The following is a 27542-nucleotide window of genomic DNA, read 5'->3' on the forward strand; positions in this document are numbered from 1 at the left end:
GAGAGGAAGAGAAAAAAACCCTAAGAGAGAGGAAAAACATAACTGCTTTAACGGCCACCTCTATCAACACCTCATCACACCTACTTGGCCATTCCTCCATCGTTCCTATTCCCTTCCTACACCTTCCCTATTTTCTGCTTCTTCCTTTTCCTCCATTTTCTCGGAAACCCAAAAGCAAAATAAAAAAATAAGAAACCAAAACAAAACTTCAGGGAAGGGGAAAAGAAAAAGGAAAAGGAAAAGAAAAAAAAATTCTGCACAAACCATACAAAACAACAAACAATCCTAAAAAAAATCTACCAATTCATTCCTATTCTTTACGTTGCTCTTTCCCTCAAACCAACGGTGCTTGCAGTGTCCTATGTCCAATGTCGTCACCACCTTAGAGATTATTCATTCGTACTCTGGAAAACAATGCAATACAACATCTTCCCAATAATGCGTAGCTTCAACATCATCGACGGTTGCAAGGGCACTCAGTTTTATGCATTCAACCCCTCCTCCGGCACCGCCACCGGCAGCGGTATCGGCGATAAGCTTCTCCAACAACTCCACGACCACATTAAGGCCCAAACCCTCAGAACCAAATCCAACCGGAACTTCATTTCTCCGAACACCACCTCAGCTTCCGAGGTTGTCTTCTGTGAAGGCTCCCTCCTCCCTTATGGCCTCCCCATGACAGAACTTCTTGAACCCAAAATCGAACCGTCCCTCGTCTCTCCCGATTTAGTGGAAACCCTCGCCGGTGCGTATCGCCGTGCCGAGGAGTGCCCCCAGTTCGAGCGCACCGAGGTCTTCCTCCAGCAATGCACCATCTTTCGAGGCTTAGCAGACCCCAAACTCTTCCGCCGCAGCCTTCGCGCCGCTCGGCAGCACGCCACTAACGTGCATGCTAAGGTCGTGCTCGCGGCGTGGCTGCGCCACGAACGCCGCGAGGACGAGCTCATCGGGTCGTCTTCCATGGACTGCAGCGGCAGGAACCTCGAGTGTCCCCGCGCCACCTTGGAGCCAGGCTATGACCCAGAGTCCGTGTTTGATCCTTGCCCGTGCACGCGTGCAAGTGCAGTGGATGACGAAAATGATAGTGATGATGGTTATAGTGCAATGATGACCACAGAGGATGATGACGACGATGAGCAACGCCCCGCGTCGGAGGAAGAGGATGGTGACATGTCGTTCATTGTCGGTGAAGATGAAGTTAGGTGCAATAGGTTCAACATAGCCTCACTTTCGAGGCCCTTTAAGACAATGTTGTATGGGGAATTCGTAGAGTCAAGAAGGGAGCACATTAATTTTTCCCAGAATGGTTTTTCCGTTGAGACACTGAAAGCTGCTAAGGAGTTCAGTAGAAGTAAGAAGTTGACCCATTTGGAGCCTAACGCTGTGTTGGAGTTGTTGTCTTTTGCGAATCGTTTTTGTTGTGAGGAGATGAAGCATGCCTGTGACGTACATTTGGCTTTGCTAGTTTGTGACCTGGAGAATGCGTTGTTGCTTATTGAGTATGGATTGGAGGAAACTGCATACCTTCTTGTTGCAGCTTGCTTGCAGGTGTTTCTCCGAGAGCTTCCAAGTTCGATGCAGTGTTCGAGTTTTGTGAGGATGCTTTCTAGTCCAGAGGGTAGGGACAGGCTAGCCATGGCGGGACACGCGTCATTCATGTTGTACTACTTTTTGAGTCAGGTTGCGATGGAGGAAGAGATGAGATCTAACACAACTGTGATGTTGTTGGAGAGGTTAGTGGAGTGTGCAAATGATGGTTGGGAGAAGCAACTTGCGTTTCACCAAATGGGTGTTGTTATGCTTGAGAGAAAAGAATACAAAGATGCACAGCATTGGTTTGAGTCAGCAGTGGAAGCAGGGCATATTTATTCTACAGTGGGAGTTGCAAGGGCAAAATACAAGCGTGGCCACACGTATTCAGCGTATAAGTTGATGAACTCAATTGTTTCTGAACAAAAACCAGTTGGGTGGATGTATCAAGAAAGGTCTTTGTATTGTATGGGGAAGGAGAAACAAATGGACTTGCTATCTGCATCTGAGTTAGATCCAACTCTTTCATTTCCTTATAAATTTCGAGCTGTTTCTTTCTTGGAAGAGAACAAGATTGAATCTGCCATTGCGGAAATCAATAAAGTAATCGGTTTCAAGGTTTCTGCAGATTGCCTTGAACTGAGAGCTTGGTTCTTGATTGCCATGGAGGATTATGAAGCAGCCCTTAGAGATGTTCGGGCAATTTTGACGTTGGATCCAAATTATATGCTGTTTTATGGGCATATGCATGGTGAGCACTTGATAGAACTTCTCAGTCCTGTTGTTCAACAGTGGTGCCAAGCTGATTGTTGGATGCAGTTGTATGATCGGTGGTCCTCTGTTGATGATATTGGTTCATTGGCTGTTGTACACCAAATGTTAGCAAATGATCCGGGGAAAAGTCTTTTACGTTTTCGACAATCTCTTCTTTTGCTACGGTGATTGAATATCTACATTAATTCAATTATCTCTTATTCTTACACTAGCCATTTCTGGTATAAATTCTGATGTTGCAGATTGACTATTATGGTGTTGATGTATGTTCCTTAATCTTGCAGGTTGAATTGTCCAAAGGCTGCCATGCGTAGTTTGCGGATGGCTAGAAATCATTCTATTTCTGACCATGAAAGACTTGTGTATGAAGGTTGGATATTGTATGACACTGGTCATCGTGAAGAAGCATTAGCAAAGGCTGAGGAATCTATTTCAATTCAAAGATCATTTGAAGCTTACTTTCTCAAAGCATATGCATTAGCAGACTCAAATCTTGATTCAGAGTCTTCTAAGTATGTGATCCATCTCTTAGAGGAAGCTCTAAGGTGCCCTTCAGATGGTCTTCGGAAAGGGCAAGTGGGTGTCAAGCTTTTGGATTAAACATGTTATGTTGATAATGTACTTATTATATTGTCGTTCTTATGAATTTGTAGGCACTAAATAATCTAGGGAGTGTCTATGTAGACTGTGATAAATTAGACCTTGCTGCTGACTGCTACATGAATGCACTCAACATCAAGCATACACGAGCACATCAAGGGTTGGCACGAGTATATCATCTTAAAAACCATCGCAAAGCAGCATATGATGAGATGACAAAGCTAATAGAAAAGGCTCGAAGCAACGCATCAGCATATGAGAAACGTTCAGAATATTGTGATCGTGATATGGCAAAGAGTGATCTTAGTATGGCATCAGAATTGGACCCTCTCAGGACTTATCCTTACAGATATAGAGCAGCAGGTATTGTTTCTATTATCCATTGTTTCCTCTTGATCAGTAATGAAGTGTGATCTTTTGAGTTTGTGCTTATATTGGTTCATGTTGAGATAACATTGTTTGCTTTCAACATGCATCATGATAAAGCAATATGAGCACAATATACTCAAACCTTTGAAACATATTAGTACAATGTTATTGCATGCATGCACGAAGCATATATCAACTTCTGACTCAAACTTTGTCTACCAGTTTTGATGGATGATCACAAGGAAGCTGAGGCAATAGCAGAGCTTTCAAGAGCCATCGATTTTAAGCCAGATCTACAATTATTACATCTTCGAGCAGCATTTTATGAATCCATGGGTGATTATGCTTCTGCTGTGCGGGATTGTGAAGCGGGCCTCTGTCTTGATCCTAATAATAATGAAATTCTTGATCTCTGTAACAAAGCACGAGAGCATCTTAGAGAACAACCAAAGTAGTAGAATCAGATGTTTCAAAAACAAACACGCTTTCCAGTAGTGTTCCTTATAGGGAAAACCCTATTCTTCCCAACCTATCATCATTGTCATTTATCTGTTAGAATTTTCTCCAAAAATGGCACGATCTATATATCTTTCATCTGACCTTCAAAAGAGTGGAACACAGAAAGAAAAAAATTGCAAAGGTCAAATTTGGATTACAAGAGAGAAGAGGAAGTAGAGAAGCAAGATTACACTTGTAAATAAATGTAATGATGGCCTATGAATTTTTCAGAGTATGGTCAAATAGTACATACTGTGGTTCTAGTATGCTACACCAGAAAATTGGTGATCAGTTACTAGTTAGACAAAACATGTACATGAAAACCAATGTGTTATGTAAGTCCAAGAGTTAGAGTACTTACCATTACATTTGTTCTCCTAAGCAAATGTTGTCTCAGCATTGTGGTGTAACATTTTCCACTTATAAACAAAATTTTCCCTAACGACCTTTTTAACCTTTATTCATGATGGGTTCTCCTTGGGAAAGACAAATCTATAACTAGTTATATAAGTTTTAACCATTAAATGTGTGCTTAGTTCATTTGTATGTATTACTTTCACGTTTTTATTATTGTGTGAGTTGTTTTAAAGCTTTATATTGCCTTGTAAAACGTTATTGAAGGAGTAAAACCCTATGGTCAATTACAAGGACGAAGAAATATTAGTTTTTTTTTTTTTTTTTCTTTCATATTCTGTTTGTGATCTTCCTATATTTTTAACAAGTTTTATTTGGCTTTGGTGACCTTAATGGATACGAGTTGCTTACTTCATGTATCACAACATACTAAATAAGCCAAATTTTGTTTTGTTTCGGGGGAGGATGCATGTAACAATAAAATCTAGCAACTTCGTGGGAATTTTTCGATAAACATGTTATCTAATAGTAAGTAAAATCTTTATTTTTGTTTTTATCAAGATTTGGAGTGTGGTCCTTTGGACACGTGACAAAAACAAATGGTGACTTGAATGTTTTTAATGGTCGGAATCGAATCCCTCATTGTCCAAAGGGAAAAAATAATCAATAAAAGACTTTTCGATACTCAAGTCAGTGAGAGAGTATAAGGTTATATGAAAATATAGTTTGGAGTATGAATTGAGTTGTCCTTACTAGGAAAATACTATATATATTTATAGGGTTTCTAGGTCGTATGAGCTCTGTTACAAAATATAGAGTATCAAAGAATATCAATAAATAATAAAATCTTACCACATATGTGATAGATTAGCATGATAATAACAATAATATATTATTTAACCATATATTCTATTGATATATAATATAAGGATATTTGTGATATTGATATATCATATAATCAAACTACTAAGATTTGACCATATATTTTGTTAATGTACGATAATAGGACCAATAAATATCTCTTTTAATATTATTTAGCCACTTCAGCCCAATAATGTTGAATGAGCCTTGTATTTGTCAGGTCGGGTAGGTTCACAAGCCCTCCAAGCTTGGAAGTTTGATTGTCAGGTGGAACAAACATATTGTAACTATAACTAACCCTTTGGCCGAGTTGTAGTATGCTTTATGCTTGCAATTGGATTGACCATTTGGTCGTGCTATAGATGGTCATCTTATGCATTTTAAATTGTCCTCTTAGGCAGGTTTTATGGTATTGTTAGGCAGGCTTTGTGCTGATGTCAAACAAGCTTTGTGTTGTTGTTTAAACAAGCTTTGTATGTGTTTCCATCTTAGGTAGGCTTTGTACTGTTGTCATATGTAGGCTTTTGATGTGTTTATGAGTTTTCTTATTTATTGTTCTGATAAGAGCTCCTATATACTTCCTTTAAAGATCCTAGCACAAGCATAAACCTATGCACTTCCTCTAGTAGCACTATCAATATTAATATTGATCCAATTTACTTGAGGAAAGTACCAAAACACTTGAATAGGTTTGGAAATGTTTTTAGGCCTCGTCTTGATACCAAAAAAATTTCAAAATAGAAAAGTTATTAAACATATCATTATGCATAGGCTTTTTAAAAATGTTACCTATTAATCTAAGGCTTCCCTATTTAATTTGATTTATAATTTGTGCTAATGATAATAATAAAGTTGTTAACTTGACTCGTGGCCCATGGGTTAGCCCTAGCCCAACCCTGTAAAAGCCCCATTTAGGGGGCCACCAATTGAGTGGGCAAAGAAAAAGTTCCATCCCCCAAAGCCTCTTGTTAGGGCTAAGGTGGGTTTGAAAACACTAGAAGATTATAATTAACTCTTAAACATAATACATTCGATCTGGGTCATATATCGATTCGAGTTGTGTCATCTTAAGCCGAAGGTCAAGACAGGCCAACGTAGGCCGAAGGTCAAGATAGGCCAACGTAGGCTGAAGGTCGAGATGGGTCGTTTCATACAAAAAATTAAGACGTGCTCTCTCAGATTGAAGGTCGGAAGGCTCAATTTGGGTTGAAGGTCTAGACGGGCTAGCTACACTACACCATTTTTTTTTTAGTTTAGACAACAACTGAAAAGTGGTTCCTAAAGCAGTATATTTGTGACCTTAAGTTTAGGCAACGGTTTGGCAACATTTTTCCAACCTTGGAGTTTGTAGTCGTGGCCATTGCTCAAAGGCAACGATTTTTTTCCTAAGGCCACCAATGTTTTGAAAATCGTTGTCTTAGAAAAGTACAATAGACCACACTTTTTTATGAGTGTATAGGCAACGATTTATTTATAGTTTTAGGCAACATATTTCCAACATTGCATATTTTTTAGACAACACATTTTAGACATTGCCAATTCTTTTGGTAATACATTTTAAATGTTGACTATTCTTTAGGCAACACATTTTATATGCTACCTCTTCTTTTGATAGCATTTAAGCAACACTTTAAAAATGTGATTTATTCTTAGGTTAAAATACTCCCTTGGTCCATGTTTTTGTTGAAAAATCTCAAATAGGTCCTAAGATTTTTTTTAGTCTCAATTAGGTCCATATTTTTGAAAATGTGTAACAATTAGGCCCATTCCGTTAGTATAGAGTTAACGGTGTTAAAGATGTGCCACGTGTCAGCTCCACATTTTTTTGAATTTTTTTAAAATTTTTTTAATTTTTGTTTTAATTTTTTTAATTTTTTTTTGAAAATTATTCATGCCACGTGTCATGTCAGTATTGTGCCACGTGTCAAGTCAGTAAGGTGACACGTGTCAAATCATTGTCTGAATCTCAATTTGGTCCATATATTTGTTATTTTTATTACATTTCAGTCCATTTTTTAAAAATTTTTTAAATATATTTATTTTAACTTTTTACAAAATTGTTTTAAAATTTTATATTTAAATTTATAAAATTGTTAATTTTAAACCAACTCTAACATTTGTATATAAATTATTTAAAACAAATTTGTAACAAGTTAAAATAAATATTTTAAAATTTTAAAACAAAATATAAAATAAACTTAATATTATTAAAATGTTTAATAAAAATATCATTATAAAATTTATATAAAAGTTAAATTTGATCTCAATTTGGAGAGGATGAAATTGAAAATTAAAAAAAATGGACTGAAATATAATTAAAATAACAAATATATGGACCAAATTGAGATTCAAAGAATGACTTGACACGTGTCACCTTACTGACTTGACACGTGTCACAATATTGATGTGACACATGGCATGACTAATTTTCAAAAAAAAAAATTAAAAATTTTAAAAATTTTAAAAAAAATTTAAAAAAAATTTAAAAAATTCAAAAATTCAAAAAAATGAGAAGCTGACACGTGGCATATTCTTAACACCGTTAACGCCATAGTAACGGAATGGGCCTAATTGTTACATATTTTCAAAAATATGGACCTAATTGAGACTAAAATAAATCTTAGGACCTATTTGAGATTTTTCAACAAAAACATTTAAGCAACACTTTAAAAATGTGATTTATTCTTATAAGTTGTATTTTTAGGGAACATTTTTTTTAAATGTGACTTATTATTTTGGACTAAAGTTATAGCATTTATGAAAAAATAATTAATTTTTTATTCTTCCAATTTATTTTGAGCAAGATAAAAATATAACAAGTCATATAAATTATTAAAAGACTTATTTATTTTAAATTATGAAATAAATAAGATAATAGACAATTAAATCCACATTCATAAGTTTTATAATTGAAGAAACCATAAGTAAAAGTCATAACATTTGGTAATAAAATTAAATGTGTAAATACCATAATGTATATGTGAAATAATATTGTACAACTAAAAACATTAAAAGCTAATGCAATGTCACCTAATATACTTTGAAATTCAAAAGAAATTACAACTCATATTCAGGAAAAATATTAAATTTATTTCTGCATTTTGTGAGTCCTCTTGTCATCTTCATCTTCATCTTCATCCTACAAAAAAGATTAAGATTAAAAATATGAAGTCATGAATAAACGTACCAACTTAAAAGAAAGCGTATAAGTATGATTGCTAATGCATGTAATATTTAGATTTCATGCTCCTAATAAAGTGTAGAGAGATTAATGATTAGTTTTTAGGCAATGATGGGAATATGAATATTCACAATAATATTAAGTTTTTTCATGAATCCTTGAGATGTTAAATTCCTAGTATGCTTTCTCACTATAATAGTAAGAGTGTCATATTAAATTTGAAATGTAGAAGCACAACTTTTGATTCAACACATAAAAACCCCACTATCAATCATAACATCATTCAAGAAAAAAACAATTCTTTTATATGGAGTAACATTAAGTGGATGAACATTGTATCAACAAAAGTACTATTTGTTTCTTTTTAATAGTAACAACAAGTTGGTAGTACCCGTAAATTATGACAATTAGTCTCCTTCTAATGATTATTAACATGGTATCATGACTATTAACATTTATCAACATCAAACATATCCTTTGAAAACCTAATAACCAATTCAATTTAAAAAACCTAGTAACCTTGTAATACATTTCACTCAATCTCAGAAAATAACTAGCATATTTACAAATCAAATTAACTCGGTTCAATCTCAATAATTTTAAAGAAAAATCTAAATAAGACTATTTACATATGCCATCTAACTAATTCACATTTGTCTCACTTCTAAAACAAACTTCATATCATATTTTCAAATCAAAAGGCACTAATATAAAGTTGTGTCATTTGTAGACTTATAATTTTTGACTAGTCATTCCCCATTTATGAAAAGGTTTATAAGATTCTAATAAGTACCTCAACATTATTAGGAACATGAGTTCCAATAGAAGAGCGTGGACCAACAACACTACTTTCATTGCCTAATGCTTGTGCCATCATTTCTTCTATATCATTCTCATCCAAATTAGGATTTTGTTGCTTAAGCATGAATTTCACCATTGCCTCCATGCCTTGCATCCTCTTTGTTATAACTTTCATTTTAATGGCATGTCCTTTTTGGATAAAATCAATTTCTTGACTTTTCTTCAATATTGAGGGTTTCATATTCCTCCCATAGCAACGAACTTGGCCAGACTTTTCTTTTCCAAACAATGACTCAAATGTTTGTTCCCTAGATTTAGTCAAGTCTTCAATAGAACTTTGGAGCTTAGACTAACAAAAAACATCAATGTTATCAATAAGTAAAATATATAGATCTTTCAAACATATTTCATATGTACAAATAAACTTACAATAACATCTAGTGTTTCTTCATCCACCACTTTTCTTTACGATCTGGACGACCTTGTCGAGTTTTAATGAACATTTCAGCTCTACTAACTTCTTCTCCATCACCCTCTCAACACTCTATTAATTAAAAATTAGTAGTAAAACCAATATTAATGAAAATTAGTAGACATATAAGATGAGACATAACCCAATTATATCATACCAATTCAACTCGAACTTTAGCAAAGTCGACTGGTCCCATATGATGCATATACTTTTGCTTAGCCATATTCATTGCATTCTTTTCACTAATGCTTTGTAGTTTGGAAAGGAAAACATACATCAATATAAATGTACTACAAGATCTTAAAAAAAATTATAGTTTTTAGATATCACTACAATGATTTTATTTATAACACATAAAATGTTCATACCATGATATTATTATTCTTCCAATATGCTATCAATTGCTTGAAATCATCTTCAGGAATGTTCAACAGATGATATTTCAATTGCTCTTTCAAAGTGGAATATTTCAAAAAATGTATTTTCTTGATATAACACTTATAGCGTCTCCATGCATCATTTATACGACTGAAAACCGCTTTCTCTCCTTTCTCAGAAATATTGAATTTTTCTTAAAAAGAACATATCATCATTCATATGCACAAATATTTAATAATTCAAATATTTGAAGAACTTTATTCAAATACCATAACATATTTACACATTTGATCCCTGCACTCCTTGACCAGAGCCTTGAAGTTTGTGTAAATTAGAGGACAAAAGTCTGAATTCCGTGCTATGGTCCCAAGGAAATTACTCAAGTCAGACACAACTTTGTCATTAGGACCAATAGGCTCTCCATTTCTGTCCAAGATGACTTTTGGACAATGTTGAGTATTTCTTGCATGTATTTGGAAGCATTTAGTTGGTCTCCATGATCGTTTCTTGATTATGCCTAATTGACATTAAAATTAGCTAAGCTACAAAATAAATGATAAAAGCTTAGAATAATAAACTTGGTGAGATTGTAATATTACCTTCAGATGCATTGATTTCAATGTTTTTCTCAAGCAACACATTTTCTTCTTCAGTAAGTTGTTCAACAACTTTTTGATTTTGACATTCTTCATCTTGATGCACACTTTCTTCTTCCCTGTCTTGTTCATCTTTCTCTACATTTTCATCAAGAAACTCACCAATTAGCATTGATCTACAAAATTTCGATCCGTGTGGCTTCTTCTTGGCGACACTCTTTTGCCTAATCATTGACCCATCATTTTCAACCAATCCCTTTTTCATTTTTTTCATTTGGGACCCTCGCAGAATTCACCTCTTTTGTTATTTCTTGTTTTTGTGGCTATTGTTTGTCAACTTCAATTGGGTCTTTTTCAATGCTTTGAAGCTTTGAGGTAGAATTGCTTTGTTTTGTAGATTTTTCTTTTCTTTGACATTTGTTTGGCATGAACTATGTTTAGGGATCTCTTAATGGCTTTTATCCTTGCTCTTGAATCATGAATGGCCTCTTCAACTATGTTATTCTTTTGAGGTTTCCTAGGTTGAATATTTTGTGCTTGCCTCATAGTAGGAGTAAAAGTGTTTTTTTCACTTTGGCCTCCAACTTCAAACATAGAAGCAACCATAGGTGGCTTACCTAGCATATCAATACTTGTTATTTTCTCACATTTGATTTGGATCCTTCTAAGCAATTCCTTACTTGATTTGACTTTAGGTAGGTCCAAATTAATACCATTTTTTTCAACCTTGTTAAGAGTATTGCTTCATGTTCCATGGCCTGAAAAGAAGATGATAATATCCAATGAAATAAGCAATACATATTATTGAAATATAAAAAATAGGTATTACTACTACAAAACATAAAATAAAAAATACAAAATCATAGAGAGTTAAACTTTGATTCTTTATTACTGATGAGTTATATTTTCCCTTATTCCATTGCCTTTTTGTGCCCATCTTGATGGTTGTTAGTGCTTAATTGTCTTTTGTTAGTATATTTTGCTTAATTGGGCTTCATTGAGCCATTATTCTAAATTTTGAGTAATTTAACATTAATTGGTCTAACTTTGTTTCTAATTACTTTTTAGGTATTTTGTGAAACAACTTTGGAGCTTCGATAATAATCTTAAGATGAAGAGAGAGTTGCCACATCATTGTCATGTCTGTCCATGTCATTTCCATGTCTAGTTCATGTCATTTCCACATTACTTTAGTGATTGGGCAGCATTTTGGGCCCATAGTGGTATTTTTGTAATTCTGCTTACCAAAATAACAATTTTGTTAATATGTGAATGTGTTTTTTATTCATAAAATTTTGAAATTTGGTTATTATTTTTTCAATGAATTTCGAAATTTTATTATTTGTGAATTTTATTTTTCACCGAATTTTGAAATCTGATTGTGCGAATTGTTTTTGTTCATCGAGTTTCGAACCCTATTATGTGTAAATTTTGATGAAGTTTTATGTTCATCCCTCGAAAGAATTAACGAAATTTCTTGTTTTGATTAGATCTCGAATTATGTTGTTTGATTTGTTATTACTAAAAGGATAAAAGGAGAGAAAAAAAAGTTTGGAAATGCAGAAAGAAAACCGTGAGATGGTGGAGAAAGTGCCCTTTTCTGGTCCCTAATAATTCATAAAGAGAATGTAAGAAAAGCCAATATAATAAGTTGCACTAAAGACTTCCTGCAACATTAAGAAAAGGAATTAAAAACAAAGGAGATAGATTTATAATATTAGGAAAAACATTGCAAAATTGTTTTAGATACACTTATTTGCAAAAGTATTTTTTAGATCATCTGATCAATAAAAATGAATCGCATAAAAATCTTCAAATAAGATTTATGGAAAACTACAAAAATTTTCAAAACACAATCTCATATTTCTTATTACTTTTTTCACATATTTAAATACTCATGTTTGTTCCTTACCATTATACTCTCGTAATAAGTTTAATTCAAGAAGAATTTACAAATGCAAATAATTAAGTGGACTTACTGCATTTACCATTGTTCATGCCGAAATAAAGCAATTACTTCCCGCAACTCATCATTTTCTTCTTGCACCTCACCATTTCTGGAATTTATTTTCCGAAATACAATAAACAATTATGAATTTTTTTTCAAAAGTCAGATATCCCCTTAATGGCTTTGGTAGAGAAGAACGTGAAACGCTAGAGTTGTGGGTTCACCCATGGCAGTAGCTCAAGAATGGTTGGCAGAGATGAACAACGGTTGCTCTATGAATGAAAGGGATGCAAACAAGAGAGAAGGAAAAAACAAGCATGGGAAATCATAAATTTTTTTATAGATTTATTTATGTTTACACAAACTTAATCAAACAAGAACATGAAACCTATCTTAAATAGGTTCTATGAAACTCTCACAAAGGTAACCATAAGCTACAAGTTCTTACCTTTCTAACTAACCCTAACCTTCTATACCTCCTACTTTAACATCCCCCCTCAAGCTGGACTATAGATGTTCAATAGGCCAAGCTTGGAGGTGATGATGTGATACTAACGATGATGGATGATTTTGGTGAATCCGTTTGCAAGTTGTTCTTTTGAGCGTATGGGAAGAAAATGGAAGAGGTTAGATTGCACCTTTTCACGGATAATGTGATAGTCAATAGTGCGCTATGGAAGCTTTGGTTGTGGGCGATGTGGTGCGTAGATTTATTGTCACAATACATAACAACAATGTCTGTTGGTTCAATTTGAAGGTCACAAAGGAGGTAGCTTAACCATTGAACTTCACATGTTGTAGTGGCTAGGGCTCGATATTCTGTCTTAGTGGAGGACCTAGAAATAGTTCCTTGTTTCTTGGATTTCTAGGAAACTAGAGAAAAACCTAGGAAGATGTAGAATCCAATTGTGGATTTTTTGGTGTCCAGGCAAGTCCCCTAGTCAGAATCACTAAAAACTTTCAATTGGATGTGATTGTCAGTAGAAAGAACAATCTTTGTGAAGGACTGACCTTTATGTATCTTAGGACATGTTGAATGGTAGCATAATGATTGACAGTAAGTGCCTGTATAAACTGGCTAAGTAAGTGTATGGAAAAACATAGATCATGCCTAGTGTTAGTGACATAGAGGATCTTCTCTATTAGTTGTCTATAAATTGTGGGGTCTGTTAGAGGTTCAGTAGCATCATATAGAGCTTTGGTGTCTTTAAGGTAAGGTGTTAAGCAAGGTTTGCATCTGAGCATGCCAATTTGATTTAGAATATCCAAGGCATACTTGCACTAGCATGTGTGTATGCCTTTCTTAGATCTAGCCACTTCAAACCCAAGAAAATATTTGAGATCTCCTAGATATTTGATCTTGAAGGCATTATGTAGGAGAGTCTTAACATGTTCGATTTCCTTCAAGGAATTTCCTGTTAAAATAACATCATCTACATACACTAGGAGAGCTAGAAAATAGCTAGAATTATTTTTAACAAAAAGAGAGTGATCAGGTTGAGATTGAACAAAACCAATAAAGATTAAAAAGGAAGATAGTTTGTCAAACCACTGCCTACTAGCCTGTTTTAGACCATAAAGGGATTTGCATAACTTGCACACTTATCCTTGAGTATCAAGGCCTGGTAGAGGGGTCATGTACACTTCTTCTCTTAAATCCCCATGAAGAAAGGTATTATCTACGTCAAGTTGATGTAAATGCCAATTTTTAGTGGCAATAATAGCAAGGAGAAGTCTAACTGAAGTTAACTTTGCAACTGGGGAAAAAGTATCCAAGAAAATTATCCTTTTGAGTTGAGTGTATCCTTTTACCACAAGTTGAGCCTTGTGTCTTTCAAGGGTTCCTATTTCCCTTATACTTAACCTTGTACGCCAATTTGCAACCTATAATAGTTTTGCCTTTGGGTAATTGGGCCAAATACCAAGTTTTATTGAGTTGTAGGGTCTGAATTTCATTTTCCATAGCCTTGATCCATTTGGGTTGAGTGCATGCTTCATTTTAAGACTTTGGTTCATTAGTGGAGGAAATAGCAAGAGTAAAAATTAACTATTTTTCAAATAAAGAGTGACATGAGAGAATAGTAGAGATGGGATAAAGGGTTTTGAGAGCATTTTTGAACTCTATATTATTGTGAGTAGAGTTAGAAAGATTGACCAGATGATGATAATCTTTAAGATAATCTGGGACGCATCTAACTCTGTCAAATATTCTTATATGAGTAGAATCAGGTTCTATCTTTGTTGTAGAGTCTACAAGGTTCTCTTGTTCAGATGTATGAATAGAACTGTCTTCAGCCCATAAATCATAACCAGTTTGGGTAACATGGGTATTGTTGTCAGTGTGGATGTAATCATAGAAAACATCATCAATATTTCCTTCACTTTCTTTAATTAGATTTCTTGTTTTATCCTCATTGTTTACATAAGGAAAGACATGTTCATAAACAATAACATTCCTATTTATGAAAATCTCCCCTGTCTTGATATCTAAAACTATGTATCCTTTCACACCAGTTTTATAACCAATAAAAACACCTTTTCTGGCCCTAGGGTCAAATTTAGTTCTATTGTTTTCCAAAGTAGAGGCATAACAAAGACAACAAAAAACTTTCAAATCAAGGAGAGTAGGAGGGTCACCATGAAATATTTCATAAGGACTTAGTTTTGAGAGTTGGAGTAGGCAGCCTATTTATCAAATGAATAGCATGAGAAATAGCATATGTCCAATAAGATTTAGGCAAGTTAGATTGAAACATTAAGCTATGAGCAACATTCAAAATATGTTGGTGTTTTTTTTCAACAATGACATTTTATTGTGGGGTTTCAACACAACTATGCTGATGAGCAATACCATAGTGACTATACAGATAAATGTAATTGAATTCAAGGCCATTATTAGACTTGATGATTTTAATATCTTTTCCATACTAATATTTAGCATAAGTAATGAAATTCCTTAGTAGGGACCTAGTTTCGACGCTAGAATGCATCATAAAAGCCTATGTGTGTTTACTTAGATCATGAACAATACTTGAGAAATATTTATGACCATGAATCGACATAACAGGCATAGGACCCTATATATCTACATGTATAACATCAAACATAGTTATAGAGGTAATAGTGCTATGGGGAAAGAGAAGCTTGAAATACTTGGCATAATGACATATGTCATAGATAGAATTATTCACAGATTGCACATAAAGGAAATTGGTACAAATTTGTTCAATAACCTTGTTCCCAAGATCTCCTAATCTAAAGTGCCAAAACTCAATATCATTTTTTTTTACAATTCAGAGCTAGACTAAAACAAACAAAGTTCTTATTCGATACAGGAAAATATTGTAAGTAATATAGGCCATTGATGAATTTAGCATGTCCAATCGTCTTCAAGGTAGGACTGCTTTGAATCTGGCACATCTTAGAAGAGAAAGTAAGAACACAATTCAAGTTTTGATCAAGGTTTGGACAAATATTAAATTGAAAGTAAATTCTGGAATGTAGAGAACATTAAAAATGATAAAATTTTCTAAAAATTGTACTGTCCCAGCAAAATGTATAGTGACAGTAGAAGAATTAGGTAATTTTATGCATATAGGTTCAATTTTATGAAAGGCAACAAAATGTTCTTTAGTGTATGTGACATGGTTAGTGGCACCAGTGTCTAAAATCCAAGAAATACTACATTGTTGTGCGATATAGTTGAATGTGCTTGAGTCTTTCCTTTGAACTTGGTTTATATTGTGCCTTGGGTTTTCAATGTGCTCAATAAACTACAAGAGCTTTTGTATCTACTTAGTAGTAAATCCAGTAGATTCTTATTCGGTAGTTTTAGTACCATTTCCTATCAAATATTCTTTAACATTTAGATTGCATGTAGGTTGACCATTGTTACCTTTGTCTTGATAACCAAAATCCCGTCTTTGCTTGAACCAAGGTGGATACTCGTGTGTAGAATAACACTCATCAATGGTATGGTTCATTTTATGACAGTAGGAGCATTGCTTTCCAACATTGGGATTCCTTCCTCTTCCCCTTCCATGTCCTCCCCAGCCATTACCACGTCCTTGAGGCTTCCAGTTACCCTGTTCAACTTGTTTCGAGCTACTTTGTTTCTCAACAACATTGACAACAACTTTACTTTCATTGTTGTACCCAAGATTGCCATTATTTTGTCTTTCTTGTTGTATTATGAGAGAAAAGCACGATTGATGCTAAGGAGAGGTTCCATCAACAAGATTTGAGTGCAAACATGATTGTAGGTATCATTTCATCCCTTTATGAAGCAAATGACATACTCAATCTCTATATTTTACAGAATTTCTGGACTGATTACACTTGCACTGAATATCACAGCTGTAATGTGGTATGGGTTTCAAAGATTCCAATTCTTTCCACAAAATCTTTAAGTTTATAAAAAATTGGGATATATTTCTATCACCTTGGTGAATGGAGTGAATCTCTTAAAGCAGGTATGAAATCTTGAAATAATCTCCCTTAGAAAATCTCTCTTTTAACTCTTGCTAAAGATCTCTACCATATTTTTCAGCTATATGTGAGGACAAGGTCTTTGTGATCCAAGATAGAACCATCATTTTTTATCTTTCCCATGCATTGTATAGGGGTTCATCCTTTTTGGGTGCCTTAATATTGCCATATATGAATTTAATATAGTTTTTGGAAACAAGACCATGTTTCAAATTCCTACTCCAGGATGAGTAAATGGTCTCATTGAGATTCTGGCTGACAATAACAAGTTCAGGATTCTCTCTTGTATGAAGATAATATGGAATGCAGGGGTTGAGAATCTGGTCTACTATCTTTTTCTGTGCAAATTCTTCATTTTTGTTCTTGTCGTCCATTTTGCAAAAAGGTACCAAGAATGGAGAAAGAAGAAAGGGGAAGCAGTGGAAGCAGGCAGGTTACGAACCTGCTCTAATGCCATAATGGCTTTGGCAGAGAGGAACATGAAACCCTAGAGTTGTGGGTTCACCCATGGCAACAGCTTGAGAATGGCTGGCAGAGATGAACAATGGTTGCTTTGTGAGAGAAAGGGACGCACATACAAGAGAAGGAAAAAATAGGTATGGGAAATCATAAAACTCTGAGATAAATTTGTTTCTATTTGCACAAACTTAACCAAACAAGAACATGGAACCTATCTTAAATAAGTTCCATGAAACTCTCACAAAGGTAGCCGTAAACTACAAGTTGCTACCTTTCTAACTAACTGTAACCTCCTATACCTCCTACTCTAACATCCCACAAGGAAAGCATTCTCGAGAAGCTTTTGATGGGGTGAGAGAAGAAATTTGATGAGGAGAAGAAATTTGATGAGTTGAGGAACAATTGCCCTAAATAAATGGCTCATACTAGAGGAAAACTGATTTTCATCAATAACTTAACTTTTGGGAGAGTTCATTTTATAAGTGACACAATGGAGGTTGTTTGATGGGAAGGAGTAATGTTTTGGAGTTTGAATTCAAATGGCTACTGCTATTTAGTTGATTCTCGAATTCGCTAACTATTTATTTTATAAAATATAATTTATTAAAGGACGCAAAGAAAAAAACTAAGGTAGTTTGTGTTGTCGTTGACATTTTAAAAGGAAGAAACATTTCAGAATTGATTTTGATATTGTTGTATTATTTATTTCGAACAATACTTTATAACATGGGAGTTATGTTTCGGTCACAAAGAATTTATCTATATCTACTGTACTGGTTCCTCTATTTTTCTCAAGTACATAAAATTTCATATATATGACAAAGATCGGTAACTAACAAAGTTTGTGTCTAGTTTACATTAATAAAATAGTTACCAAAAACATTAATATAAAGAATTTATGAGATTCATATTTATCTATTTTTGTTATTAAAGTGACACTAAATATATTACTATAACCTAGTTTCAATTCCTAATCAATTGTTAAGTCCGATCTATAAGTGATCAATTCATGAAAATAATATTGAAAATTGAACTAATAAACAAAAAAGAAAAAGTGAAATAAAAATCAAAATTTCAAAAATACAATGAACATTTCATATAATTTAACTAACAGTTTATACTCTCATACAAAGGCGGATCATAGGAGCAGGGAGGAGCCTAGGCCCCCCAAATATTTTTGATTTTTTCCAAAATTATATATCCATTTTCTTTAATTTTTAAAAATTTTGAAAATTTTAAAATTATATATAGTATATTTTAGAAATTGATGATAATTAAATTGTGTCTCTTTATTTATTTTATAAAATAAAATATTTAATGTTAATAAATAATAAATAAAAAAAAAATATTTAGGTTTAATTAGTCTTCTAGTATCTGTTTTCGTATAAAAATATCAAATTGCCACTAAATTGAAAGTAAAAGAATTGGAAGATCAACTTACATTTTTGGAAATAATAACCAAAAGAGTAATTAAATCAAACATTTATTAAAATATTTTTTATTTTCTTCTATCATTGGCTTTTAAAATTTTGACAAAATTGTACTCATCTCTCACTATCATATGTTTTTTTTGAATAAAAAATGAAGTTAGACACATACTCATTATGTTTGCTCTCATTTCTCATCTGTTTCCTTCATTTCTCGAAGAAAAAAAATGTAACTCTCTCTTGTCTTACTTGATGATGAAATATTACTTTAATAGTTATTAAAATTATTTTTTATCTCATGAGCCTTTTGTATACTTACTTTTTATGATTATAGAAGAAAAAAATCATGTATTATATGTTTTTTTATAACCGATTTTTAATTGTGACTTGATTATAATATATTTTTCTTCTAATACTTATGCTCTCAATATTTTATTAGATTATGATAAATTATTTTTTTAGTATATTTAAAAAAAAACATATCGATGAAGAATAAAATAATGAATTTATTTTGTAGGAGTAGTAAAAGGGAAGCTACACGTGAAGATGAAAACAAGTTAAATTATATTTCTTCACATCTTTTAAAGTATTTAAAGCATTATACTAATAATCCAATCTAACGATCCAATTGTTTTATAGAAGAGTCATTTTTTGAAGTGTTATACTAATGGTCCAATCAAATGATCAAAAAATTATATTATTCTAGCCCCTCCAAAACTCTTGGTCAAGATCCGCCATTGCTCTCATAGTAGAAGAGAAAATGAAAGAGAAGAGATAGTAAAATTTGATGTTAATACGATGAATTGACATTCCATCTTAATTTTACATTTGTAATTAATAATAGCTTGTTTATAAAATTTTCGTAACTTTAATAGTAGAGTATTGTATTAGCAATCACTATACAAAAATTTGGACTTAGAGTCGGTGAAAAATCAACACAAATGACAAAAACTAGACGCTAACTCGTCATTAGCATTCGGGTAGTGTCGGTCAATCAAATAAACTCTCAACGAGGAGACATGACGACGTTCCAAATAACTAACACTACTATTGTCAGTTAAATCCGTGCTAAGATTGACGTCACACGTTTATATTAAATTATAAAATTTAAATATTTATTAACAAGTGTCATATAAAGCAATATACTCTAAATAAAATATCAATAATTTTGAGATGAAAAAAAAAAACATGAAGAATATATTGCACATAATTATCAAATGGCATAATGCAGTTATAAATATCAAGACCTAGAAAAAAAATAAGGGAGAACAAAATTTAAGTATTGAAATACTATCATATTAATTCTTTAAGAGAAAAGAGAACTTCGAATAATCAATGTTTAATGTTATGTTCGCTTCTACAATCTATTGTAGACGCAGATGGGTGAGCAAGTGAGTGAGTGACACTCATGTTCCTTGTGTTTCTTTTTGTAGATTGAGGGAAAGACCTACATTTTCATCCCTCTTGGTTGAACAGATCTAAAGAGAAGCATCTTACATTTGCCAAATTAACCTTTACTTTTTTCTTGATATTCCTCGTTTTATTGTGTATTGGTAGTGCCAAAGATTGCATCATCCAGAGGGTAGGGATGTTCGAAGAGTACTCTGGTGTGTTATGAAGCTGATAATCTATAGGGTAAGTAGCCATTAGAAGGGATCCAATCTTATATTAGTTGAAATCGATTCGTGTGTGAAAAAGTAGAGAGGGATTCGATCCCATTTCTGTGCAAATTCGATCCTGATTGCTTCGAAACATTTATTAAAACACATTATCAAAAAAATATTATTTTATTAATTTTTATAATTAATTTTTTCAATTTTAATAGTAAAAAAAATTGCAAATAATTGTAACTCATACATACAAATACCAATTTATATTACTTATTATATAATGGGCAATATGTTAATCTATTTTTTACTCCTATTAAATCATTCTTTTTGATTTATCACATCAACCAAATCACTCATAAACTCTTACAAACTTTATTTTTAAATCCACTCACTATCACTTCTAAATCTCTTAAAAAAAAACATAATTCATTCTCAAATCCACTCCAACTCATTATGAACACAATTTAAGATTTTGTTATTTTGTGATCATTTGCTGTTGACACGTAATAAGAAATGCGGATTTGCTCTTGTTGTCTGTCTTCGTTTGCAGTCATTTGAAAGTGATGGCGAGAGCATATTTGAGAGCTCACTCGTTCATTCCATCTTGCCTAACTTGAAGATATTTGTGAATGATAGACAAGCTTTTACAAAAATAATTTTGCTACTATCATGTACAGCAGTGTTTTTTTCATTCTGTTGTTTTTGCTTTAAATATTCTTATTGAATTTTAATTTAACTTTTCTATCTAATTGTTAATCGTTACCTAAATGTTATTTAAAATAAAAAGACATCTTTTAAAATTATTATTAATGTAAAAGAATAATACAAAATGTCAACAATTAGATATCCACAATAATAATGGGATGTATTCTTTATTCATTACTATTATTTTTTTTTCAAATTTATTGAATAACAGTTTTTAAAAAAATAATTTTCAGTCATAAAAATCATTTAATATTACAATTATCATAAAGGATAATGTGGTAATATTTCTTTACTATCTATTAATTTTATTTATTTATTATCAGTCAAATCATTCAAAAATTTTCAAAAATTTCATCCTCAAAATCACCAATTTTTACCTCTAAATCCTTTAAAGAAACAACACAAATTTTATCTTTAAATCTATTCAAATTCATCCACCTATACTCTTCTTCAAATGCAGTTCAACCCTCAAATGCAATTAAAAAAATGTTTAATCATGCCTTTGATATCTATTTTCGTAGCGAAATCTCAATTTGGTCCCTCTATTTTTTTTATTTCAATTTGGTCTCTGTTTTGGGAAATTTGATCTAAATGTAGTCCTTTTCGTTAGTGGTACAGTAATCGCATTAAATGGGGTGCCACGTGTTAGTTCATCGATTTTTTGAATTTTTTATTTATTTATTTTTTTTTTATTAATTTTTTTTTAAAATAAAAAAATTTGCCATGTGTCAAGCTGTCGTCGTGTCACGTGGCAGTGACAGAGTGATATGACAGTGATAATGTCAGGTGTCAGTATTATGCTAGGTGTCATTTCCTCGGTCTCGATTTGGTCCCTGTATTCTAATTTTTGTCTCAATTTAGTCTCTATTTTTGTAAAAATAGTGCAATTTCCCAAATTGAAACAAAAACTAATTTTTATATAAATGTCATACAAATATTTTTCTTAAATTTGATATTTTTATTATATATTTTTAACATAGCTAAGTTTATTTAAATTTGTGTTTCACATTCAACTTTATTTAAAATTGTTTTCAAATTTTAAATTTATATGTTTTTTATTGTTACATGAACTAGTTAATTTATGATTTTTTTTTCTATTAACATTATTTTCTATTAACAACTTTAAAACAATTTTAAATAAAAGTCAATGTAAAATATTAATTAAATGAACTTAATTTTGTTAAAAATATTTACTTGAAATATCAATTTTGATACCAATATTTGTGTACATTTATATAAAAATTAAATTTGATTTCAATTTGGAGAGGGACAAAATTGTTCGATTTTTACAAAAATTGGGACTGAATTGAGACAAAAATTAAAATAAAGGGAACAAATTGAGAAAGTGGAAATGACATAAGTGACCCGTGTCATTGTCACTGCCACATCACTTTGTCACTATCATGTGGCACGATGACAACTTGACACGTGACCATTTTTTTTTAATTAAAAAATTCAAAAATAAAAAAAAATTCAAAAAATCGAGAAACTGACACGTGGCACCCCATTTAACGCTGTTACTATACCACTAACGGAAAGGACTACATTGAGATCAAATTTCCCAAAACAGGAACCAAATTGAGATGAAAAAAAAATAGAGGGACCAAATTGAGATTTCGCTCCGAAAATAGGAACCAAAGACATGATTAAACCTAAAAAAAACACACCCTTATGAGTCATATTCATTTTTGTAGAGTGATATTGGATTCTGAGCATAATTGAACTCTCTTGCATGAGAGATTATTTTATTCATTGTAATTGTGAGTTCTCTATCTTATAGGGAGATTGAGAAAGATACAAAAAGAGGTAAAACTTGTTGTAATCTGGAGATGTTTATACTTGTGTTTCTTGGAAAGGGTTAAACTCGTGATACTTAGAGATGTTGATACTCGTTGTAACCTAGAGAGATTGGTAATCGTGTTAGTCAAATGTGTTGATTAGTGAATTTCTTAAGCAGGTGGCTTAAGAGAATAGACTAGCCTCAAATGGAGGTGAACCAATATAAATCTTTGTGCGCATTCTTCTCTCTTACTCTTTATATTATTTTCATTTGCAATAGCACGTCTAGGGATGCCAATGGATCGAGTCGGGCATGATAATGCTTACCCGTAACTCTACTCGCAAAAAAAATTCACCCACTACCCGTCCGTTTACTTGGGATACCTACGAATATTTTAAAAAATATACTTTCTAAATTTTTAAAATAAAATTTAAATAAAAAAATATAAATTAAATATAAGTTATATTTTAATTTTATTTAAATTTAACTTAAAAAACACAAATTAAATTTTAATTTTAATCTTTTACGATATAAATAGTATGATACCTCACCCGATCCATTTATAAATGAGTATTTAAATACTCACTACCCTAAAGAATAAATATCTTCAAATACCAATTATCTGTTACGGATTCCAAGTCACCGATATTTTCATCATTCCAATATATATATATATATATATATATATATATATATATATATATATATATATATATATATAACAATTTTAAAATATCCAAAGACTGTACTCACGTTTTTAGAGTTACGATACACCAACTGAGACATAGAGACAGGGGAAGGAGCGAAAATTTCTCAACTCCTTCCAACGAGATTTGAGGGCGGTGTAATAGTTAGAGAGAGATATGGTACGTTAGCGAAGGCCATAAAGAATTTCATAAAGCTTTCCAATACTAAGCAAATCACCTTGAGAAAAAGAAGATGACACCGGCAATGGAGGGAGAAAAAGAGTGAAGGAGCCAAGTATTACAACATTCTCAAGAAGGATACCAAGAATTTGGAGAAGAAGGAATGGATATGGAACCAGCATAATACCCCTTTTGTTTTTAGAAATCAAAACCATTTTATATGAACAAGATCATGAATTGTAATTTGTTCCACTGAGAACAGGCGTGATAAAAACAGAGATAGAGATAGGTCGTTCACTAGAATGAATGTAAAAAGGTATGAATGAATCGAGGCTCGGATTTCGGAGAATAATTTCTAGACTCTTACTAGTGGTATTGGAATTTGTGTCTGGCATGATGAAGAAAAAGGGTCAGAGCTCACACTAATGCCATAAAAGGAAACAGACTAAAACAAAGAAAGGTGAACAAGAATTTTTTGTATCCACTTTCAGTCATATTTGCTTCAATAACAGTAAAATATATACACAAATAAAAGATGACCAAATAGAATAAGGATTAAAAGAAACACTAGAAACTTGTTCTATATAGCTCACTACGAATCGATATAATTTTCTATTATGCCCTTTTTATTTTGTATGTCCATGTCGCCTAATTTTGTACCAATTTGGCCCTTTCCTCCGTTAGAACTTGATCATGGCTATAAAAACTTGCTAGTCCAAAGTCACCCAAACGAGCATCGAAGTCCTCATCAACAAGAATCTTGTATCTCAATCTCGTTAAGCTTTCAATCTCAGCTGCAAATTCCCTCATTCCTTGAGCTGAAGTTCTCATCTTTCTCTTAACAGCAACCTAACTTCCTGTGCTAGGTAACACACCTTTCTACACATAACCAAACCCTCCAATCCAAGTAGCTGGCACTTCAACTTTACGTGGCTTTTGTGCTCTCAATGAATATTGGTTTCTCATTTTAGGTGTAAAGTGTAACACTTTATTGAATAGTAAGGAGATATTCTTTTGTAGGAGGAGATGCATGTAACGTTACAATAGCCTGCAATTGATTCCTGTGAATTCTGGTTCAATGTTTCTGTGAAGTCTCCCACGTGGAAGGAGAACTTTTCAATGCCCTGTGAAGCAAAAATCTTAGTTTTTTATGGTTTTCACGAGATACCCATTTCTCCAACTACTGCTATTTATTCCACCCAACCAACTATAATGTGAAATCCTCTCTAACACCAATTTTTTCAACCTTCTCTCACACAATTATCTCACAACTCCATCTGGTTCTTGAAGCCTTTGTATGGAAGAGAAAGAAGAAGAATAAGAAGGTGATAAGGTTTTGGAGACAATGGATAGAAAACGTCCAAGAAAGTTAGACTTAAACGCACCCCTTTTATCCACAAGGCGTTCAGTTGTTGGAGACTCATCTTATTACTCAACAAGTTCAGTATCTGCAATCCAAAATACAAGTGAAAGAGTTCCATTTTCATGGGAGAAAGCACCAGGTAAGCCAAAAGTCACAGAGAGAAATAGCAACGCTCAAGATGGTGGCACGCCACGCCTAAGACTACCACCTAGCAAATGGCTTCTTTCAAAAGAAGCATCTGAAACGGATGTTGATGATGCTAATGATGCATTCTCAGATGCTATGGATGTTTTCTCTCTATCAGAGGCATTAGATTATGTGCAAAGGAAATCAGAGAATGTTCATAGTGAAAAGAATGAAGGGTTGAGGCTAAAGCTTGCAGAGTCTAATGGATACCAATCTCCAACCTATATGATCAATCGCTTTCTTCCTGATGCAACTGCTTTGGCTGCATCATCTGCTTTACATTTTTCTGGGAACTTTGAAGACAAAGATTGTGATACTTGTGGAAGTTATCCACAGTGTTATACAAGGCATTCGTATGCTTCTTCTCCAAAGGGTTGCGGCTTGGAACTTCTGTTTCCATGGCGTGTGAAGCATAAGCTTTGTGCTATGGAGAGCCCTGTGTTGCCATGCTCCACTAATCTGCACAAGCATCAACGTAGCTCAAAACAGAAGAAGCATGGTTCATCGATTAATTATATTCCTTGTACAAACGTGAAAGAAGATATTTGATGGGTAGGGCCACTAGTTCTTTCATTTGTTCATTTTTATTTCATACAAAATCTTTATATAGATGTGTATAAAATATATATATACCATGTGTTATGTTAGCTACTTAAATTCGTGCTTGTGTGGACCGTAGTGATAATTAATGTGCATTTATGTGTGACAAAAGATCGATTCAATGTGATAGAAATGATCTTTTTCGAGAAATCCGAAGTTATTCGGGTTGAATTCGTTTCATCTAGCTATTATTTGGGGCTGCTGAAAATATTTACATCAAAATAATTGATTTTTTTAGTGAATGCTTTTGTTTACTCGAAGCTTTTGACATTACTAGATTTGTGATTTGAGGTTTGTAATTCAACTCATTACAAAAAAAAAAAAAAAACATAAAGATTTTTATGTAAAATTTCACACCATATTTGTAACAAAAATGGAATAAAATATGGAAAACTCTAGCAATTATGTTTTCGTATAATATACCGAACATTAAACAAATGTAAATAACTATAAACTGAAAATACATACACTATAAAGAAATATACACATGCTGAGGGCATAGATAATCGAAGCATTGAAATAAAGATGTCAAAAATGATAAAATGATTTAAACAAGAGCAGAATATGGAGAACAGAAACTTAGAGGAAATCAGGACATTTTATTCAAGGAAGATGGCATCCAGGAAGTTTCCACTGAAAAGCGGTTAATGAACATAATCGAGAAAGTAACCGTACTAGATAAAAAAAAAAAAAAAAGAGTTAGTTATGGTAACCGTTCTCTAAGATATGGGATGAATGGGAACAACTAAGTTTTTTTTCAAGTAGTTATTAAATTTATGTAATTTTTTCTTTATTTTTTTTAGTTTAATTGTCAGAAAATATAAATAAGTTATTCAGATGTAAAATGATATGACAAACTGTTATTACAATACAAAAATCCTTGAGAACGCCATGAATAAAGAAAATGGAATTCAATGATGATTATTGTAATTTGGGTTACTGTTTTTATAGATTTTATTTATCGATTTCTCTTTTATCCTTGACAATTTATTTTACTACAATTTATATTCTTGCAATTATGTCAATTCATCTTCATCTTCATCTACATTTTCTTAATTTCATTTTTCTTTTTACCACAGTTTCCTTTTTGTTTTTACCAAACATCACGTTCATATACAAAAGCACAAAAAATATGATTGTTGGAAAGAGATGCATGGATTCCTGATTGAAATACACATTAGAAAAGAGAATTCAACAACTTCAATATACTCATGAAAAATCCACAACATAAGTGGTTTACATATTGACTTTGTTTTAATTTTGGAATTTTAAATATTAATGCGCTCTAATTTAGATTGAAAAACAGTAGTATTAAAGAACTATCTCTTGATTCAATACAAGAAGAACTTGTGGAGGAGTCTTTGCAATTCAAAGGACATGAAGAAATGAAGATCATGACTTGGAACACAATTATAGAATAGTTATAGGTAATTAAAGTATTTGTAATCTTTTTTTTTTTACGTTTTAAACAGTTTGTAATTGTTGTTAGGCGAGCGAACTCATTGGACGGCAAGTTGTTGGGCGACGAGTCGTTAGGCGACCAACACACATTGGGCGAAGAGTCTAAGTCTCTTTACGAATTTTGAAGTTATTTTTGCGATCCAACGTCTTTGTCCTTTCTTTTAGGATTTCTTGGGCTGCTTAACATATGTGCCTATATAAGGGCATAAAAAACATATGTAAAGAACTTTTTAGT

General features: G+C 32.6%; 2 protein-coding genes across 2 annotated transcripts; both read left to right on the forward strand.

The window, feature by feature from the left end:
* Positions 1 to 10: 10 nt before the first annotated feature.
* Positions 11 to 4213, forward strand: LOC114167587 (ethylene-overproduction protein 1-like). Its single transcript, XM_028052689.2, has 4 exons — positions 11 to 2468; positions 2589 to 2880; positions 2958 to 3267; positions 3496 to 4213. Exons 1-4 carry the CDS (start codon positions 415 to 417, stop codon positions 3726 to 3728), a joined length of 2889 nt encoding a protein of 962 aa, XP_027908490.2. The 5' UTR covers positions 11 to 414; the 3' UTR covers positions 3729 to 4213.
* Positions 4214 to 24913: 20700 nt separating this feature from the next.
* On the forward strand, positions 24914 to 25903 carry LOC114165431 (uncharacterized). Its single transcript, XM_028050058.2, has one exon. It carries the CDS (start codon positions 25043 to 25045, stop codon positions 25793 to 25795), a length of 753 nt encoding a protein of 250 aa, XP_027905859.2. The 5' UTR covers positions 24914 to 25042; the 3' UTR covers positions 25796 to 25903.
* Positions 25904 to 27542: the final 1639 nt, after the last annotated feature.

Source organism: Vigna unguiculata, chromosome 10, assembly GCF_037176805.1.
Source record: "Vigna unguiculata cultivar grain cowpea cultivar isolate G323 ecotype 2 chromosome 10, ASM3717680v1, whole genome shotgun sequence".
Classification (NCBI taxonomy): domain Eukaryota; kingdom Viridiplantae; phylum Streptophyta; class Magnoliopsida; order Fabales; family Fabaceae; genus Vigna; species Vigna unguiculata.

Bases quoted from the DNA above. Each gene is read 5' to 3' on its own strand.
- LOC114167587 (XM_028052689.2), top strand. From the start codon at position 415: ATGCAATACAACATCTTCCCAATAATGCGTAGCTTCAACATCATCGAC. The intron at 2,881-2,957 runs GTGGGTGTCAAG...ATGAATTTGTAG, and splicing joins ATGGTCTTCGGAAAGGGCAA to GCACTAAATAATCTAGGGAG. The intron at 3,268-3,495 runs GTATTGTTTCTA...TTTGTCTACCAG, and splicing joins TTACAGATATAGAGCAGCAG to TTTTGATGGATGATCACAAG.
- LOC114165431 (XM_028050058.2), top strand. From the start codon at position 25,043: ATGGATAGAAAACGTCCAAGAAAGTTAGACTTAAACGCACCCCTTTTA.